This window comes from Misgurnus anguillicaudatus, chromosome 1, assembly GCF_027580225.2.
Source record: "Misgurnus anguillicaudatus chromosome 1, ASM2758022v2, whole genome shotgun sequence".
Taxonomy (NCBI): domain Eukaryota; kingdom Metazoa; phylum Chordata; class Actinopteri; order Cypriniformes; family Cobitidae; genus Misgurnus; species Misgurnus anguillicaudatus.
Window position 1 is genome coordinate 7,830,814 of NC_073337.2, and position 19,226 is coordinate 7,850,039.

The following is a 19,226-nucleotide window of genomic DNA, read 5'->3' on the forward strand; positions in this document are numbered from 1 at the left end:
ATGATAAGGACAAATGCTGTGGACCAATCAAATGTCCTCCTCCTTCCAACTTTAAAGGCGCTCTAAACGAATCTGTGTGACGTCACTTTTTGTTGATGTTTGAACTGTTTTCAAACAAACAGAGCGTAGCTAACTCCTCCCTCTCCTTTTCCCTTTCGTGCTTTCATGAACGCGCCCAACCCCCAAATCCTTCTTGTCGTTTATTGGCTGGAACACTTTGTTATCGTTTCTGTTTGTAGGTTTGGGCACTTTGTTTTTATTGCAGTTTGTGAAGCCTGGGCTGTACAGAGATCACGTTTTTTTTACATTTGATCAGCGGACAGGCAGCAAGCAGATAGTGAGGAGATGTTTGCTGTATGTAACAAAAAAGGTTTTATGGTCTAAAATGCGTGAATTCGCTTAGAGCACCTTTAATACTGAGGTCGGCCATGAAAGATATCGGTCAGTCTCTTACTGTATCTGATCGACCTGGACACTTGTTTGTGTTAACCCACCAAAATCCAATCCAAATAGAGCAGTTGGGGAGGGGTCTGGAATGCTTGTTATCTGCTGTTCCTAAGTGTAAATTTGAGTTTAGACATTTTCATAATGTTTATACTGTAGTATTATGTTATTTTATTATTTTCCCCTTTGAAGCATTGTGCTGCCCCTTACGAAAATTAACCATGTGGTTTTATTACAGTAAAATTAAAAAAATAAAAACATGGTTACTGTAGTAAAACCATGGCACATCACTATATGTGCAAAACTGTTAAATCTAGGATTTTTATCCTTTATGTTTGTGATCTTTCAAATTTTTAAAAAATCTTATAAGATGTAAAAAAATCTTTTGGTGTGTACCCAGCATTACTCTTGTTGTCCTAAGCCCAGGACAATGGTCATTCTTTCTCGTGGGAAAGTAAGGTGTTTTCATCATTTATAAGGGGTAGTCAGTGATTTTATTGTTGTCCGAATGCAGAATGTCAGTGTTTTTCTCCGACTACCCGCATAAAAATTCCCAGCCAAATTACCTACTTTTTGACAAACACCAGGGTTGTGTGGTAATTTAATTGCTGTCCGAATCCAGATTTCTAAGTTTATAAAAAGGGGATCAATGCAAAAGTCATTCTGCACTTCCTTTTGACTGAAAAGCACCATATGGTCACACGCTCAGCGTTTATTCTGCATCAGTGAAGCGTCTTTCTTTTCAAGCATTTTAAACACTGACACCTTCATTACTGAAATGACAAGAAGTAGACTATGGGTACAATTTTTATCGCTCTTCCAGAGTGATATAAATAAAGAGAAAATCACAAAAATATTTAAAATATCTATTATCAGCAGCAAGTGCTAAATACAATTTAAAAATTTATTCAATTACACAACAATATTACATATACATAAAATCAAATTTCCAGGTCATGTAAATGATCACTTAATAGGGTATATGTGTAACTTATTTCCACATTCCTGTTAAACATAGCTGATCACTTTCGGTACTGTATGCTCTATGCTGACATGGTGCTTTTTTCAAACATGAAGTCTTTAGGAGCTACCAAAAATGAGAATAACCAATGTCCAGTGGATGTGCTTGTTACATGTTATACCTAAGTAAAAGAAAATGTACTAACTTTTTTTTAATACTTTATAGCTTTTAACAAGGGCATTTTCTTCTGATATACATTCAGATATTAGAATATGAAAGAACATAACACAAATAATACTATTAATAACAATAACAAGCTAAGATAGCACACACATTTCCAGGTGTTTCGAATTATAAAATCACACATGCACTTCATCCAAATGCATGTATTTTATCACGGTAGAGGCATGCAAATATATTTTTACAGACATCCTCATGAAACAATTACCATCCGTAAAGGTCTCTTACAGTATAAACAAATGATTAGCATCCACAGGACATGATTGGGATTGTGTTGCTTTGTCGCTATACGTGTCACTTGTAATGTGTACCAATGCATTTTTTATTGGTAATTTTTTGATTGCTAATGGGCTATTGCTACAGTTTGACTGGACATCAAAATCAGCATTACAAATCTACAGTAATATGATATAGTAGGTGAAGGCAGGATCTACATTCAGATGTGTTAAAAAAATCCAAAAGACAGTCAATGAATCCAAACATGAGTGACCATTCATAAACATGAATGTACCACCTGTACTAATATAGGGTGACCATACGTGCCATTCTTCCTGGACGCGTCCTGGCCAGGATTTCGGTTTCGTCTTTCGGAAGTCGTATTTGTCGACCGCATACATCATATAGGTTTATTATTAACTCTTTCCCTGCCAATGACGAGTATTTCCGTCTTTCCGCAACACCGCTATTATCCACCAGGTGGATACGCAACTTTTTAAACCTGGAAGTATTGCCCTATGGCAAGCTGCTGCATGTCCGTGTCTGTTTTAAAGATCGCTCTGAATGGAATCTCTATGAAAAGTCCGTCACAAAAATGGAATTATCTCTGCTTTTTGCTCAAAATGTGGTGTTTTTGCAGAAACCTACCCATATTCAAAAGCTGATTACAAAAGAACTACTGAAGGTAGGATTAAATATTTTTTTTTTTTTTGAAAGCAGAGGGTCTGTTCTTTCATTTGGTATATTGTATGTTTATATATTTAAAGAAGAACATTTTCTGGACGGCATTAAACTTTTGTGAAAATCTTGAAAAACGCTGGCGCTGGCTGGCAACTTTTTTTAAATGCTGGCGGTGAAAGAGTTAATATTACAGAAAAGCAACCGTTACATTTTAAGGTAAGAATGAAACTACAATTGTATGTCTTATGTTTTTAACTGAATGGCGTATGCGGTCAACAAATACAAACTTATCTAATGTGCAGACTACTTACCTTGCTACTTGTTACAGTGTTGATCTCTGTGTACAAGTATTCAAGTTGTCCTCAAGTTTATCCAATTCATCATCCAAGTCATCTCCCTGATAAGCTCATCTTAAGTTATCCCCATTGTTCCTGTGGTATTCCCCTTGCGTGTGTGTTCCAACTACCTGTTAAACATACATTGATTACTCGACTGTGGACTTAGATCATCAAATATTTACAAACCTGCGTAACTGTCTGTCGGTGTCTCTGTTGTGCCTAAATAAACGTACCTGTTGTTGGTTTACCATCTACTTGTTTCAGTCTGGATCATTCTGAGCTAGACCATGACGACAAACCTAACAGGAACACCCTCACAAGATCCATTCCACAAACTAGTACATTTACTACGACAATCATTAAAACTTTTGTATTATCACATTAAACCCTTTAGAACCTGAAGCAAAAATATTTTTTTTGACTGTCATATTCTATCTAACACAATGTGCTATCATCAAGTGCAAGATATTAATTTAGAAAATTAATGGCTTTCAACAAATTACAACTATTACGTTGGCCAACTTATTTGTCAAGCCAACACTGTTATTGTTTTTAACTTATTAGTGGTGTTGCATTTATGCGAAGCATTACTATTGTTATTCCTCGGGGTTGTTTACGTTTTATTCTTTTCTTTTTCTTCTTCATCATCTTTTTCTTCTTCGCTAATGTCCTAAACTTCATGTGGACTTTTGTTCTCGTGGCCTTAAATTGCGTGTGCTTGCTTAGTTTACGAATCCATGGGGTCTGTCATTTTTACACTCTTTATGTGCTCACCAGCGCCCCCTTTGCACCCTTGATGTGGTCTTTGGCGAAGCCCACGCTGGTGCAGGCTCAACACACTTTAGCAAACCCAGATATCCTTGCGAAAGAGCGATTAGACGACAGATGGGAGGAGTCAGTCATATTTTCAAATTTGAATGTCATGAAGACATGGGGGTTGGTTTATATCACTCAAACTGGGAAGCAACCTTTGCAGTATCATCATTGGCCACTGCCAAGCCAATTTCTAGCAACCAAAGACAGTACCCTAGCAACCGATTAACAAAGTCGAAATCTCTGCATGAGAAGATTGTAGAGACATAGGGGTTGGTTAATATCACTCAAATTGGAAAGCAACCTTTGGGGTATTGTCATTGGCTTGCTAAGCCAATCCTTAGCAACAGATTAACAAAGCCTATATCTCTGCATCAGAACATCGTAGAGTCTATCAGGTCTTTTAATCATGTTAGCTTGATGTTAGTTTCATGCTAAATTAAAGCATCATGCTAGATTCATGTTAAATCATGTGAGCTTCATGTTTAATCATGCTAGCATCATGCTAACATCATGTTATTGAACGGACTTTCTTTTCCGTTGCATTCTCACGGATTGGTTACTCGACTGCTTTTTCCTATTTTCAAACCATTGTCGCTTCAGTTTAGGGTTAGATTTGGTGTTTGCGTTAGTATGTCACTGTAATTAGTTTATACTATTTTTTCTGATGTATTCTTTTATATTTTCTAAATTTAATCAATTGTCTCCTGGTGTTGGGATTAGAGTTGGGTTTGGGTAGGGATGTCATTTTTTTGTAAATCTAACCTTAAACGGAAACGACAATGGTAAGAAAATAGGACAAAACAGTTGAGTAACCAATCCGTGAGAATTCCACGGAAAAGAAAGTTCGTGGCAGGGCCACGGAAATATGTGAAGATCCGCCACGGAAAATCGTGAGATCAGGTTGATACATATTGCATGTGCACTTATTTGTAGCGAAAATAAGAAAACAAGATTATGAAGGAGGAAATGGTTGGGAAGACTCCTCCTCGAACTTCCAGCTGCCCTGTACAGTATGTTGCTCTCTCATTGGCTGTAGGTCATCGCCCATGTTACTTTCAGTCAGAACACATTTCACATGGCATGATTTTTTGAATCGTCTGCGATTCTCTCAGATCGCGTCTTTGATAGTTCAGACTGTTTGATTGTCACTCACGTTACATCTAGGTCACCAAGTTGTCTCGGTGTCAGATAAGATCATCTTAATTTGGCTACATTGTTCCTGTGGTATCCCTCATGTGTTCTATCTCCATGTTAATATCTGTAGAAAGATACATTGATCATTGACCTGTGAGAGATACTTATCTGATACTGTGGACTTATTATATAATCAAAAATTTACATAGCTACTTCAATGCTTTCCCTTGTGTTACTATTTTGCCTAAATAAACGTATCTGTTGATGATTAGACTCAACGTCTCTCAGTCTGGGTCTTTCCGTGACAATAAAAAAGGATTACAGAGAAATGTAAATTCTGTTATCATTTTTATTACTCTGTAAGGGGAAAAATTATAACAAGACCCTTAAAGGAAATATCTTTTAAGTTATGTATTTTTAATAAATTTAAACATTTATGTGTTAATGATAATACAATAAACCAATAAAATAAAATAAAATAAAATAAAATAATGTTTATCAGATCATAGCATGCAACTTTGGCATTTTCATATAATTATGTGTTAAATGAAATTAATAAACACAGACGGTGGGTCCTCTTTGAAAAAAAGAACTGATAACAGTCAAAACAAATGTTACTAAATGACTAAACACACCCATGATCAGGAAAATGATTGAATCATGGTACTAATCAACATCACCAAGAAACAAACAATAGAATGTTGTCTATTTTGGATGTTATTATTACACTATGGGCCAGTTTCCCGGACAGGGTTTAGATTAATCCAGGACTAGCAATGGCACTGGCATAGGTTAAAGCCGCTCTATGCATTTTCCGTTTTTGTCAAACAGCGACCCCTAGAGTCTTGCAACTGTCGTAATTCCCCCCGCCCCCACTCTGTACACCTCAGAAGATAATGACCAGGTAATGTTTCACAATTTCATACAAATATTAGGCTACTGCATAGTCTACTAAACTACAGATGATGGTAATAGAATAATAAGAAGTTTATTCCAAGTGTAGAGTGCATATAATAATAAAGTAGCCTACCGCGTTTGCTTGCTTATAAAATTTTTACATGATTGCAGATAAATCACACGTAAACAGTTTATAGTCTATGTCTACTGTATCATTTCATTTGTGTTTTTTATTGTAAAGTAAACATTACAAAATGCCATGACAAAGTTAATTGTGTACGTTGCATTATTTCATTACATTGGCCATTATAATGTCATTATACATGATTATTGCTATTTATCATTATAGTTTGCAAATTGTTCATGTTTACACTATTTACAATCTCTAGGCTTATTGTCCTGATAATTATGTGAGATATTGACAACTGTTGTCATGATAATCGCATGACATACTACAGGCAAGCGCAACAACATACAACATAGACCGCAAACAAGTTTACAAATGAGAGATTTACTTACTAGTCCATCAACAAGATTGGCAGATCAGCATCCCATCCAGTGCTGTGTTTTAGCTCACGCCAACGAGTAAAAACCTGACCGAGTGGGACTCTTGTCCGGTTCCTAACGCGGTCAGATTCTCTTTTCCTATTCTCTTCCGAACGCGCTTTCTTAACTTTTCCATCGTTGAGCATCACATCTCAAATCCGCGCGTGCAGTTGTTGTTTATAGGCTTGTTTTACTTAATGCGGCACTGCAAGAACCGACAGCTGGATGACGTCAAAGTATCGCGAGAATGATCCGAGAAATCATACGAAATGTAATTTCGTCTCGCTCTCACGCCACTTAGACATCATCCGTCTTTCAGTTCTAGCACGCCGTACGAAGTCGAACAAGCCTAACGTGTGTGACATCGTTTCCGTAAAGCAAGTCGTCATTCTCGCAAGATTTGTCAGGGGCGCTCCTCTTAAGCTTGCATTGCTGGTTTTTCTAGCAGCGTCCTCCCCGAGCTTCAACAGGAGGATTATTCACCCTACTATGACTTTGTTTACCACCGAAATAACTTTGAAGCTGTTATATTAAGGTAGAATAACTGCATATTGTTTCTTTAAGATATATGTCAGGACACATGGAAACGGAAGACTAAAATGTGTAGGCAGAGTGTATTTACATATCTAATGAGTTGGGTTACAACCATAGAGTGTAAAAAATATGGACGTATTGTCTGTGATATTACCCATAGGTTTGTGAAGAGCTTTTTTAAAGCTTAAGTAGACGGTGCCTGTCATCGCCATCTTGGCCGTGCATCACTGCGCATCACTCACGGATAACTGAAAATGTGTAAAGAGACGGAACATGGGTGAAGCTGAGGTGACTAGTTGCTGAAACCATGCCCACCTAGCTGGATTCTAGTGACAGCAGTGGCAGTTCACCTGTCACTCAAGTGGCCACGCCCTTAATTACGCATAAATTTAAGGCTTAATATAATTTAAACGGATGAGTATAAAAAAATCATCCCCACACAGTTGTCATGAAAGGCAAAATTAGCTATATAGACCAAAACACTTTTTGTACCAGGCTGTTGACATATTTTTTCTGCTCTAAAGATGGGCTTTTTAACATGGGGGGGTCTATGGGGATTGACTCCCTTTTGGAGCCAGCCTCTAGCTCGTCAATGAATTGCAGTTTAAGTATTGACTTCATCAGAGAGATTGGAAGGTTGCCCCTCGGTTAAAACTGGCATAATTAACTCTGCCAATTAACTCCAACTCTGAACAACAATTTACTCTTTAGGTGTTGAATTCAACTCAGAAATGTTTAACACTGAAATTTTAGCTTTCCAATTTTTGCTGTGCAGGCTCACATATGTGTATATCAAATGATAATTTATCAGGATGATTGAAAAGATTTCAAAGAAAAAACACTTCACAATAGATAAGATAAAAGTCATTCCTTCTAGTGTATTATGTGTTTACTGTCATGAGTATTTGCCCATCAGTCCCTGCCCATCTTAAGATGGAATAAATTCAGCAGACTCTGTCATCTAGCGCACCGTTCAATAACAGAAGAGTCATCTGCTCAACAGGTAAGATGGGTTTCTAATTGTATTAAGGAAACCTTTATTTACTGCTTATTTACTAACATTGTCGATGTTATGTTATGTTGTTGATTTTTATGCGGCGTTGTGTGTGATATTGTAAAGTCAAGAGTCTTGGTTCATTCCCGATTTTAAAGCTACACTGTGTAGTTTTTTTAAGTTAATTCTTAGCAAAAACCCATGTGTTCGTTCAAAAATATGTGCTAATTCATGTGTAATTACTTCCACCTACTAAGTGTAGAATCTGTTATTTAGAATACATACGGGCGAGTCACTCAAATGGCTGAATCCATGTTGTGCCTCCATCTTTGAAATACATTCGCCGACGAGGAACATTCCTGAAATTCAAGCTCCGCCTTTCGCGCTTTCAGACTCCACTCTGCATACATCATCAAGACAGTCTTTTTTCAGAACATTAACAATTATAAAGCTGACAATTATTTTTAGTTAATTGTAAATTGAAGTATGCTTATGACTTGCGAATGTAATGCTCAGTTAACCTAAATAAACCAGACTTGATAACGTATGCAGCCTGCATATGCGACCTGCGTATACTGACTTCAGATTGAGAAACAGCCGCACACCGTGATGATCCCACGATCTAATGCTTTGATTTAAGGCAGATTTGAAAGCCTGTTGAAGACCTATTCTCGAGGACATTAAAACGAGTCGCCAAGGAAGCGAAAAAGAGATTTAAAATGACAACGTGACAGGAAAAACAACAAGACCAAAGTCAATATTGGAGTAACTTTAGTTTTCCAAGATGTAGCTCATGAGGCTCAAAGATGCCGAAGTTGCATGCTTTCTATCTTCTCCACAGGTAGTTCAGCATATTCGTTTAAATCTATACAGTCTATGCTGTACACTTGAAGTTTTATAGTTCCTTGGCTAACTGTAACACTTCATCTTGTTAGTGTAAACTCGCATGTGGCTAAATGTGTTTGAACAGCCACACAACGTCTCTCCGCCCATTTATGTAATCTGAGGTACTGAGATCAATGTTTTACATCTTTTCTGACCACTAGCACAAACAAATGGTGTACAGCTCTATTTTAGCTTTTCATTGATAAAACTAAAGGCCATTTCACATGGTACGTGACAAGCGGTACGTGAAAATCGCTGCACTGCTTCAGCTTTTCGCTTGTATTAGAAGCCTTTGTGCAGCATTTAGTGCAAATATGTTTATCTTCAACGGCGACTGCCATGAAGTGCCATGTTCAGAGAAGGGACAGGATTTGGGGTGCACAAGCAAGACACGTGTGGACCAACTCCGCTTCACCTCTGTAACCGCCACCGTTTTGACGCTTTCCGCACGTCTCCTATTGAAAAATAACTAAACACTTGCGGTTGCCGCGTACCATGTGAAACGCCCTTAAAGCGGCTGATCTGCGCCTTTCACTAGTTTCATTTTACAAGCGTGTGAAAGTTATGCGATCTCTTTTTAGCAAATGCGCTGAAATATCAGAGAAAGCTCTTACAGACAAAACATTGTGTAGCATGTTTACTTACAACACAAGCAGTGGACTCTGACATAATATTAGTTTGCGTCCATTTAAACCCGTCATTTCTCTCGCTCATGTTTAAATGACAGGAGAGGGATTTGTCCACAGTCTCCACAGACCATCCGCTCAGTAATCTGGAGAAGCGGTCGAAAGTGGACAAAAGAGACGTAAACGTGATGAGTCTCAATCGTCCACTCGTGATCTGATTAACAAAAACACATCTTATTACCAAGTGTAACAGTCCCTAGGATATTTTTCCTCACGTCAATGAAAAACGAGTGTCTAAGCTAGAAAGTAATATTCAGTTGGTTGTCAGATAGAATTTCACCGCTAGATGGGAGTAGATCATACACAGTGAAGCTTTAACGACTAAACTTAAATTAAGTTTTAATTCAGGACACATTTTTGTCAAAAGTTTTATCAACTATTTATTATGTAATCCCAACTGTTTGATATTTTCAGTGAAACAGCATTTTATAAAAATCTGATTGAAAAACAACAACAGGAGCAAGAACTTCTTAATGGACACTATGGCATTCCTGTCTATCTTACTGCTTCTCTGTGGTGAGTTTTTACAGTTGTTCTTAGTGAGGTACATGTAAAGGGTTGCTGCATTTTATAAAATCAGTTTTAAACTATTTCAACCAGTTTGATTTGTGTCAAACTGTGTCCAGCTGTGCTAGAAAATATGAAATTCAATAAAATAGAAGCTTAATTAAGTAAAAAAACTCTGATGTTTTGTAATATTATAATCTAAGCATTTTGTCATGCTCATGACTAGTATTGGATCGCTTCAGTCAGTCACTTAGGCTTTGTCTCAATCAACTCCCTTGTTCAGTAGTCTGGGCACTGATCAGGGAGTCGGCCATTTTGAGAGCTGTCTCAATCGCAAAATCCTTCCAGTTCATTGCAACGTTCGTTCCCTTATTTACAACCTCGGGAGCTAGGGAATGGATTGAGACACAGGGAAAGACATCACGTTGATGACCAACGTGTTGGGAGCTCACTTTGGAGAGACAGATCTGCTTTGTGTATTTAGAAAGAGCCAATTAGTGTTGCCATGCAGTATTTGCATCTGATGATCAGCAGGTGCAATGCATCACCATTCTTTCGCTTTGGGGCCAAGCAGTATCTGCTGCCTAAGAAGTGTGTATGTCTGTTCTACAGAGAGAGAATGAGCTCTTACCCAAGAGATGTTGGCATTACGGCAATGCCGTGGTGGTTCCCCTTTCAAGTGTGGTGACATCTACCCATGCATGCTTCAGCTTCACAAAAAGTGACGTTACCTACAGTATATCCGAGTGAAACTGGCTTCTGCAATGAAACAAGGTAGGGCTGGATTTGAATTCGTCCATCGAGATCTGATTGGATCATTTAAAGTTGGGTTGTGTTGCTAATTGCTAATGGTAGCAATCTTCTCCTGGACCCCACTGAAGTGGGTACGCTTCCCAGTGTTATATAGGGCATCACCAGCAGATGCAAATACGGCATGTCAATATTCATTGGCTCTTTCTGAGTACACGTAGAGGATTGGTCTCTCTAAGCGAGTTCCAAATACATCGCTTATCGATGCTGATCTGCCGCACACTGCCCTGGTGCCATTCTTCACCTAGGTGCATAAAGAAGAAACAAGCTCTCGAGCAGCTCCTGTAATAGACATTGTAAGCCTTCCTCTCTCATCAGCTGGGCCACTAAGGGCTACACGGCTGTCCAGGAGCGGTTGGTTGCGATGCAACTGTGTCCAGCCACTGCAAGCTGCCCTTGCCCTCGTGGGCTTACTGTATAAGCACTCATCCGCTCTGACGGGCAGTGCCTATGGAACCTATCAGCCCTGCACATTATGGCGCTGTTGCAGATTTATCAGGCCAAGGCACTGAGAGACCTGCACGAGGGTGGGCTCAACCTAACAATATTGCAAGACCTTTGTGTGGCTACTAACCTGGTGCTTTGTGCGACCAAGGCTGTGCCTGGCTGATATGAAGGATGCAGATAACACACACTTTCTTAAAGCTCCCATATCCCAGGCCAGCCTTTTCGGGGAAGCGTTCGAGAGCTTTGCCTAGCAGTTGACTGCACCACTCTATCCCCCGGAGGAGGGCCAGGTGGAGAATCTTTTGTTTCATCTTCTTTTAGCTTTTCAGCCGGTACCCACATACAACCAGTAAAAGATTGTAAAAATTCCTTAAGGAAACAGCATGGCTACCAAAGAACAAATCGTTAATTGTTGCAAAGCAGATTTACTTGAGTAGATGTAAAGGAGAACACAGAAAATCAATAGATAATATAAGAAGTAGAATATAGCAGCTAAGGATAAACCGTACAAGGGCGCGTATTAATAATGTAATGTAAAGTGCTAAGTTTAGCCAAAGTTGGCTGACTCTCTCGGGGACGAAAACCCCCCTAGGAGAAAACCCTGTGGGAAAAACTCCTAGAAGGACAAAAACCCTTGTGAGAAATTAATATATATATTTATATATATAAACAGGGTAGGGATAGGAGGCGGGTAAGCGGATTAAACTGGTTCAGCCGGTGGTCGTTGGTCGCGCATCGGCTGGGCATCACGTTGAAGGACAGCCAGTAGATCAGTGGTGTGATGACCTTCACAGCAACAGGAACTGGGTCTGTTTGTCCCATGAGACAGGGAGAGAGAAACAGAATTCTATTAGCGTAGGGGCCGGTCGCATGAAACGCAAGTGTCATGCAGTACTGTGGTTTAAAAACGCTCGGTTCCAGACAGGCTACCTATTGCAGCAATAGTATATTACCCATATGAGGTATGTGAGTGCTTTGTTCTAGACAAAATAACTATTGCGGGACAAGTACAATTACTGGACATTTTATGTGAATGCTTTGTTAAAGAAGAATGTCTTAAGTTTAGATTTATGAACGCGTGCTAAGTGATATAAACTGTGACTTATTCAGTTTTTTTATTATTTTTTATTTATTTATTTATTGTCTCTGTTACATTCAGTGCTTTCTTCCAGAAACAACAGACCATATGTCAGCTTCAAGTCAGTGCATATCACTTAGCACATCGTTCATGGCTCGACTTGTCGAGTCTGTTTTTCAAGATGTCTGCTGTCTGAATACGCGTAATGTGCTGGCTTTATAAAGAAGCTTCTTATTAAACTGTTTGTACACTTACAAAGTTCTTAATGCTTCGGTTTGCATGCAAGGACCCTCATTATGCTACTGTGGTAGTGTGAGGCTATTTTGAGCTTTATTGGTGGTGTTAACTAGCGATTTACTTGTACTTGCTCTTTGCCCCATATACTAGCGCTATACGCTAATCTGTTTTTATTGATAAAAAACTATTTACATTCGATTATCATGAAAACACATCCCAGAGAACAATCTACTCGGTCACCATGTGTTAATTACCCCTAGGTTCATTTTTTACCGGAGTTGTCCTTTAATGAAAATAATATGAAAATAAATCCATAAAATGGGCAACCAGTCTTTGGAAGAAGAGGAGATCTCTGTCTCCCTCTTTAAATGACCTGTATGAATGGATTTTATTCCCTATCAAATTAAGGTCTAATGGACAGTAGAGATGTTAGTTAAACGGTTTTAGGTATGATATTATGAAAGAAAAAAGCACTAAAAAGACCAATAACCTTGATTATTAACCTATTGACACAGTATACACCATTTCCCCATGATATATCTACTTACAAGGCATTTGCCCACCGGCAACTATAGTTGCCGCTTGGACTTTTGACTAAGTATATAAAAAACTATAGATCTCTTGTAAGATTTGTTTTGTTTGGATGACTCCAGAGACCTTCATGATTATGTAGATACATAAATGTCAACCAAAAATACTTGTTAGTAAAATGAAAATTACCTTTCTTTTGGAGGGTTTGCCTTCACCATGTTTCTTGGAAGAAGAGGTAAGAAGTTGACAGCCTCATGTGACAGGAAGGAGATAAATACCTTTTCTTTCTTTTTTAAATCCTTTATTTGATTGTTAGCTTGCATGTCATTGAGAAATAAAACATGGATAACATCTAAAAAATTCTTAAAAAAAGGAAAATGACAACTATGCACTGTGGCAACTATAGTTGCCGGTGGGCTGAAATGGGTTAAACAAAAAACAAGTTATTTCGAGTCTATTTATTAAACAAAAAACAAGTTATTTCGAGTATATTTATTAAACAAAAAACAAATTATTTCAAATCTATTTATTAAACAAAAGACAAGTTATTTCGAGTCTATTTATTAAACACAAAAAGTTATTTTGAGTCTATTTATTAAACAAAAAAGTGATTTCTAGTCTATTTATTAAACAAAAACAACTTATTTCGAGTCTATTTATTAAACAAAAAAAGTTATTTCAAGTCTATTAAACAAAAAAAAAGTTATTTCGAGTCTATTTATTAAACAAAAAAAGTTATTTCGATTATATTTATTAAACAAAAAACAAGTTATTTCGAGTCTATTTTTTAAACAAAAAAAGTTATTTTTAAGTCTATTTATTAAACAAAAAAGTTATTTCCTGTCATTTTACTCAAGCCCGAGTCAAGTCTCAAGTCATGAATGTCAAGTCAAATTCAAGTTGACTTATTTAAATATTTGTCAAGCAAGTCTCAAGCCTTAAATTTGCGACTTGAGTCTGACTTGAGTCAAGTCATATGAACCGAGTCCCTCATCTCTGGTTCCAGAAGGATCATCTTGGTGCTCCATGAGATTAGCATTTCACAGCACTTTGGGTTCAAGGCTATTGAACTAAACCAAACTCTTTCCCATTTGCGGTGCGGAAAAGCCTGACCAATAGCAGATGTGCCACTACCAGACTGCGCATTTGACCGCATAGGCCACACTTAACCAAACCTCTTTCCATAGACCTTGGCATTGGTGTATCAGTTAATATGCTTTTAAGTCAGTGCTTCTCAAATAGTGCGGCAGGACCCCCAGGGGGGGCTCGAGGCGACACCAGGGGGGGCGTGCGAGACCCCGGGGAAAATACTTTTTCAGGAAGTGATTTTTTTGCACTGTCACTTAAAGACATTACACCCCAATCACGCTGATAAGCCGCTTGAGTTTTTTATTCTTATTTATTGATTATATTTAATTACATTTTTCAGTATCAAGTGGTCAAAAAATATTATACTTTAAAGGGCCATTTCACCCATAGGAACATTAATCTTTATGGAAAGTGAGTCATATTTGTAGTCAAAATGTAACATAAATGTAGAATTTTGTGCCTATTTGACAGAGAAAAGACAAAATGTGACTTTAGAGCACATTTGTATGAAAAACTACAACTGCCACTATGCACCACAATGCACAGCTCTGCAAGCCACTCCCATTACTCGGAACACGGCTCAGACATGCTATTATGTACACAAATGCCACGTTAGTAAAACCAAGAAAATAGCCACCACCACTGTGTCTGACTGACACCAATCATGACTTACTTTTAAACGTGATGTTACATTGTGGTACACACAATAACACTCTGGCCTGGTGTGTAGCAAAGTCTTATTCAAACAGTAACGTGCGGTTTCAGATCCGCAGTACAAATGTCTTTCCAAGTACTTAAAAAAAGTGTATACATTTTAAATGTTTATTTAGTTTTACCAATTTTCTTTTTGTCTCTTGTTTACTGTAATTACATTTGTGTTATTATTGGCCTCACTGGTCTCACAATATAGACATATAAAACACCGCTCAGATATGCTATTGTGTACATAAATGCCACGTTAGTATAACAAAAAAAAATATAAACACTCACTTTAGTCAGACGTCCGTTTATCCCTGCATCCTCCACACAAACGCGTCCCCTGCATAATATCTCCACAGACGCGCTGCCTCAGCTCTTGGAGCTTGTGCTCGTAAACCGAAACACGTCTTTGAAATAAGCACGCGACCAGAAACATTCACAAAACAAACGTCCATATCCTTATCTGATCCAGAAATCTTAAACCGAAAGCAAACGGCGCGAGTCCGTCCAAGCTTATATACTCCGCAGCGCGTCTGCTCGTAAACCGAAACATGTCCGTGAAATAAACGTTCCAAACGCGCGCAAAGTTCCTCTCTTGCATAGAAACCTTCACCAAACAAACGTCCATATCCTTATCTGATGCAGAAATGTTATAAAGAAGCCACACAGCGAGAGAACAGGCAAGTTTCTCTACGCAGCAGAGGCCGATGGTTGCTGCGTCTTCACCGGGCTCCTCTACCAGCCGACGCCCAGGCTCCGGCTTCTCCTCGGGCTTCTGTTCCTACATCTGCCTCAGCTCTTTGCAGTATTGTGGCTCATAAAGGTGCAATGAACAGCGGATTAGAGCATCACGCTTGTAAAATCACCCTCTTCCATGTAATATTGATTAACTTCCACTGTTATTGTAACATGAATTCTGGCTCGCTCCACAACTTCTGTTTAGCTTAGCTTAGCATAAAGATGGCGGCTGGTCGTTTTTTTTGGGTGTGTTTTAGTATATTTTCTTAAGTCCCACCCACTTATCTGTAATTGGTCTGAAGCGTGAGTGGGTCCCACCCATAGCCCCCACCTTGGAAAAATGAGGAATGAGTGTCTGTAGTCTTTCACACTCAATAGAGATACAGGATTTCCTTCTTTCAATGACGCAAAATGACGATTTTTACATCATTGAAAGAAGGAAGTGCCTCACTGAAATCAGTATTTCTCCCCTCTCAGGGGAAACTGAGGGAATGGTGCACGACCATTCAAAAACATGACTGGGGTTCTAACGGTACAAAGCTTAATGCAAATGGGTGAAGTTTCCCTTTAAATAAGGATTGTTTTTTTTTCAGGAAAATTGATGCATTTTAAGACTTTTTTGTTACAGACTAAAAAACAATGTTAATAAAGTTATTCTTTGTTGTAAGTTGATCGATATTTCTATTTTTGTGTTTTCTTTAATTTCAATAAGGATACAATGTTTTGCAGATGTGTCATTTTAAAGACAAATTGTACTATTTACAGTTGCGGCGGAGAGTTGGGCGGCGTGAAATGTTTACTTCTTCCTAGGGGGGGCGTGACAGAAAATAATTGAGAAGCACTGTTTTAAGTCAAAGTGTACTTTTCATAGATAGCCACGATTTTCATTTCAAAATGATGTCAACAGCATGTGGCTAAAAACTGAATGTTTCTCCTCAGCTTTTCCTCTTTCAAATGCTGTGGGCCGACTGAGAAAATTCTATTTAATACCTAGGAATGTCCCGACAACCAATACACCTCTAAATATTTGCAAACTGCAAAACTACACTGACTTTGTCACAGTTTATGATGAAGACGACAATACAGAGCTATATACATTGATCAGTAACATAAGTCTTCCAAGAAGTGCCTTGATTGGTGCCCACACAATTAACACAAACTATACCAGCAAATGGTCAAATGGTGATGACGTTACATTCACTCAGTTAAATGAGACTTGTGGTGGAATATGTGGAGCTGCGTTCAGAGCTAATGGATCATGGGAACTTCTTCCATACAGTACCAAAATATACTTCATTTGTTATGAAGAAGGTAATTATGTACCATCTGCTTATGTCTACATATCTATATATTATAATTAAACTAAATTAACTGCGTACTTCCCTATTTGCACAGGTGTTGGCCAGGCATCAGACAAATACATCTTAATCCTTCTAAACAAAAACTGGACTGAAGCTCAACTGTACTGCAGAAAGAATCACAATGATTTAGTCAGTATCAGAAATGAGACAGAAAATGAGAGCGTAAAGAGCATCATAAAAGATAGTGAATTTAATTTCTGGATTGGCCTCCTGTATGACAACATTGAATGGTTTGATGGTGCGCAATCTTCCTACAGAAATTATTCAAAAATACCCGACCAGGAAAAGCAGACATTACTTACTATAAACAATTCAAAGAAAACATGGATACAAGGGTCAAAAACTGGTTCCTTCAATGCTCTGTGCTACAGTAAGTGGAGATAATACTTTTCATGCATGCGTCAAATTTCAAATCACTCCTGGTTTTAAATTATATGCAGCTCTAAAACATTTACCTCAGTCTAGATTTGTATGTTTCTTTGTCAGAAAGCTTCATTCATGTGAGCTCTGATGAAATGTCTTGGGAGGATGCACAGAATTACTGCAATAGCAATGCTTCTGGATTACTGCAAATCGAGTCACAGAACGATCAGATAGAAACAGAGCGAGAATTACGAAGACAGAAGATTCCTGGTCCAGTGTGGATTGGACTAAGATATAAATTCACTTCCGGCCTCTGGATTTGGGCCAATGGTAGTTTTGTGGAATCCTGGATCAACTGGAAAGGAGGTTCTCAACCAGAACATCAGATGTCCCAGTATTGTGGTGCCATTGAGAAGGTGAACGGTGTGTTCAAATTGTCTGATAAAGACTGCGGATTTAAATTTAGAGTTTTATGTGAAAAGAGATAATTTGCAAACATTTCCAAACGCTGTTATTTAGATTCGCTAGAATGCTTATTCTGAATATTTTGTCATGTCTGACATTAGCACTCTCTTTTTCTGGACAAATGGGTTACCTCTGTAGTTAAGAAGTGTGTTTCATGTATCCATGTGTTCCAATCAAACGAGTTCAATGTAATTGTATTAATTTAACAATTTTTCATTAATGTACATTGAATAAATCAGTCTGTTTTAAAGGGGACATTTCACAAGACCTTTTTTTAAAGTGTAAAATAAATCTTGGTTTCCCCAGATTACATATGTGAAGTTTTAGCTCATATATGATAACATGTTAAAATTGCCACTTTGTAGGTGTGAGCAAAAATGTGCCATTTTTGGGTGTGTCCTTTCAAATGCAAATGAGCTGATCTCTGCACTAAATGGCAGTGCTGTGGTTGGATAATGCAGATTAAGGGGCGGTATTATCCCCTTCTGACATCACAAGGATTTCAATGATCTACTTTTTCAAATGCTTGCAGAGTTATTGGGTTGATCTTTTACACATTTTCTAGGTTGATAGAAGCACCCAATTATACCACCTAAACATAGAAAAAGTCCGATTGTCATGATATGTCCCCTTTAATGCTAAAATTAGTGATGGATCTTGAAAGGTCCAGTATTTAGAGTACTACAGAGATTAGGATAATCTGTCCTATCATTTTTGGGCAATACAATCATATTATGTACAACGCTGGACAGCAATGTAATACATTTAAGCTGGGGTACCGATATTTTTTGTACACTCTTAGAACGACAAGTATGTATTAGTGGTGATTCTGGGACAACACACTAAATGTGTGTCCCAGAATCCACCCATCTCTGTTTTATATATTGTAACAACCAGGGGCGCCACTAGCAATTGAGGGCCCTATGAAAGAATATGAGGTTGGGCCCCCTACCGCTCCCATTTTGCACCAAAAATACAAGCCAACCTAGTTATCTAAAATCTTTGTTTGCTGCAATTTAATAATACATACCTATAACGCTTGCTATTGTTTTTGAACACTATAATCAGTGTTCAAAAACAATAGCAAACAATAGCTTTGTTTATAAGTTACTTGCGCTTTGCCACGCACCACAAATCCAGCTTCCGCTGATCACGAGCGTGTCCCAAATGGAGGTGCCTCTCGAAACCATTGTTTTATTGGTAATTCTTTATAATGTCAATAACATTACTACTATTAGTGTTTCTAATAAAAAATTATCTTTGGGGGCCCCAAAAGTGCGTGTGCCCTTAGAATCGTCCTAACCCCCCCCTTAGTGGCGCCCCTGGAAACAACACATTTTGTATTACTTTTAACACAACTTGTGTTATATTTTAAAACAAAATCAACATAAAATGAAACATGATGTGTTAAAATTACACATAATGTGTTAAAAGCTTAACGCACAAAGATGTGTAAATAATTTCTCAGAGAGTACCACAAACTTTAAATTGTACTGTAATACAATGCATTATTACAGCAAAAAAGTAAT

The 19,226-nt window shown here is 38.0% G+C and overlaps 1 protein-coding gene across 1 annotated transcript; it reads left to right on the plus strand.

Annotated features, from left to right (window-relative positions):
- The first annotated feature begins 7,788 nt into the window (after positions 1-7,788).
- Positions 7,789-18,508, plus strand: LOC129432728 (macrophage mannose receptor 1-like). Its single transcript, XM_055191314.2, has 5 exons — positions 7,789-7,810; positions 9,787-9,888; positions 16,448-16,819; positions 16,904-17,239; positions 17,356-18,508. Exons 2-5 carry the CDS (start codon positions 9,846-9,848, stop codon positions 17,718-17,720), a joined length of 1,116 nt encoding a protein of 371 aa, XP_055047289.2. The 5' UTR covers positions 7,789-7,810; positions 9,787-9,845; the 3' UTR covers positions 17,721-18,508.
- The last annotated feature ends 718 nt before the right edge of the window (positions 18,509-19,226 follow it).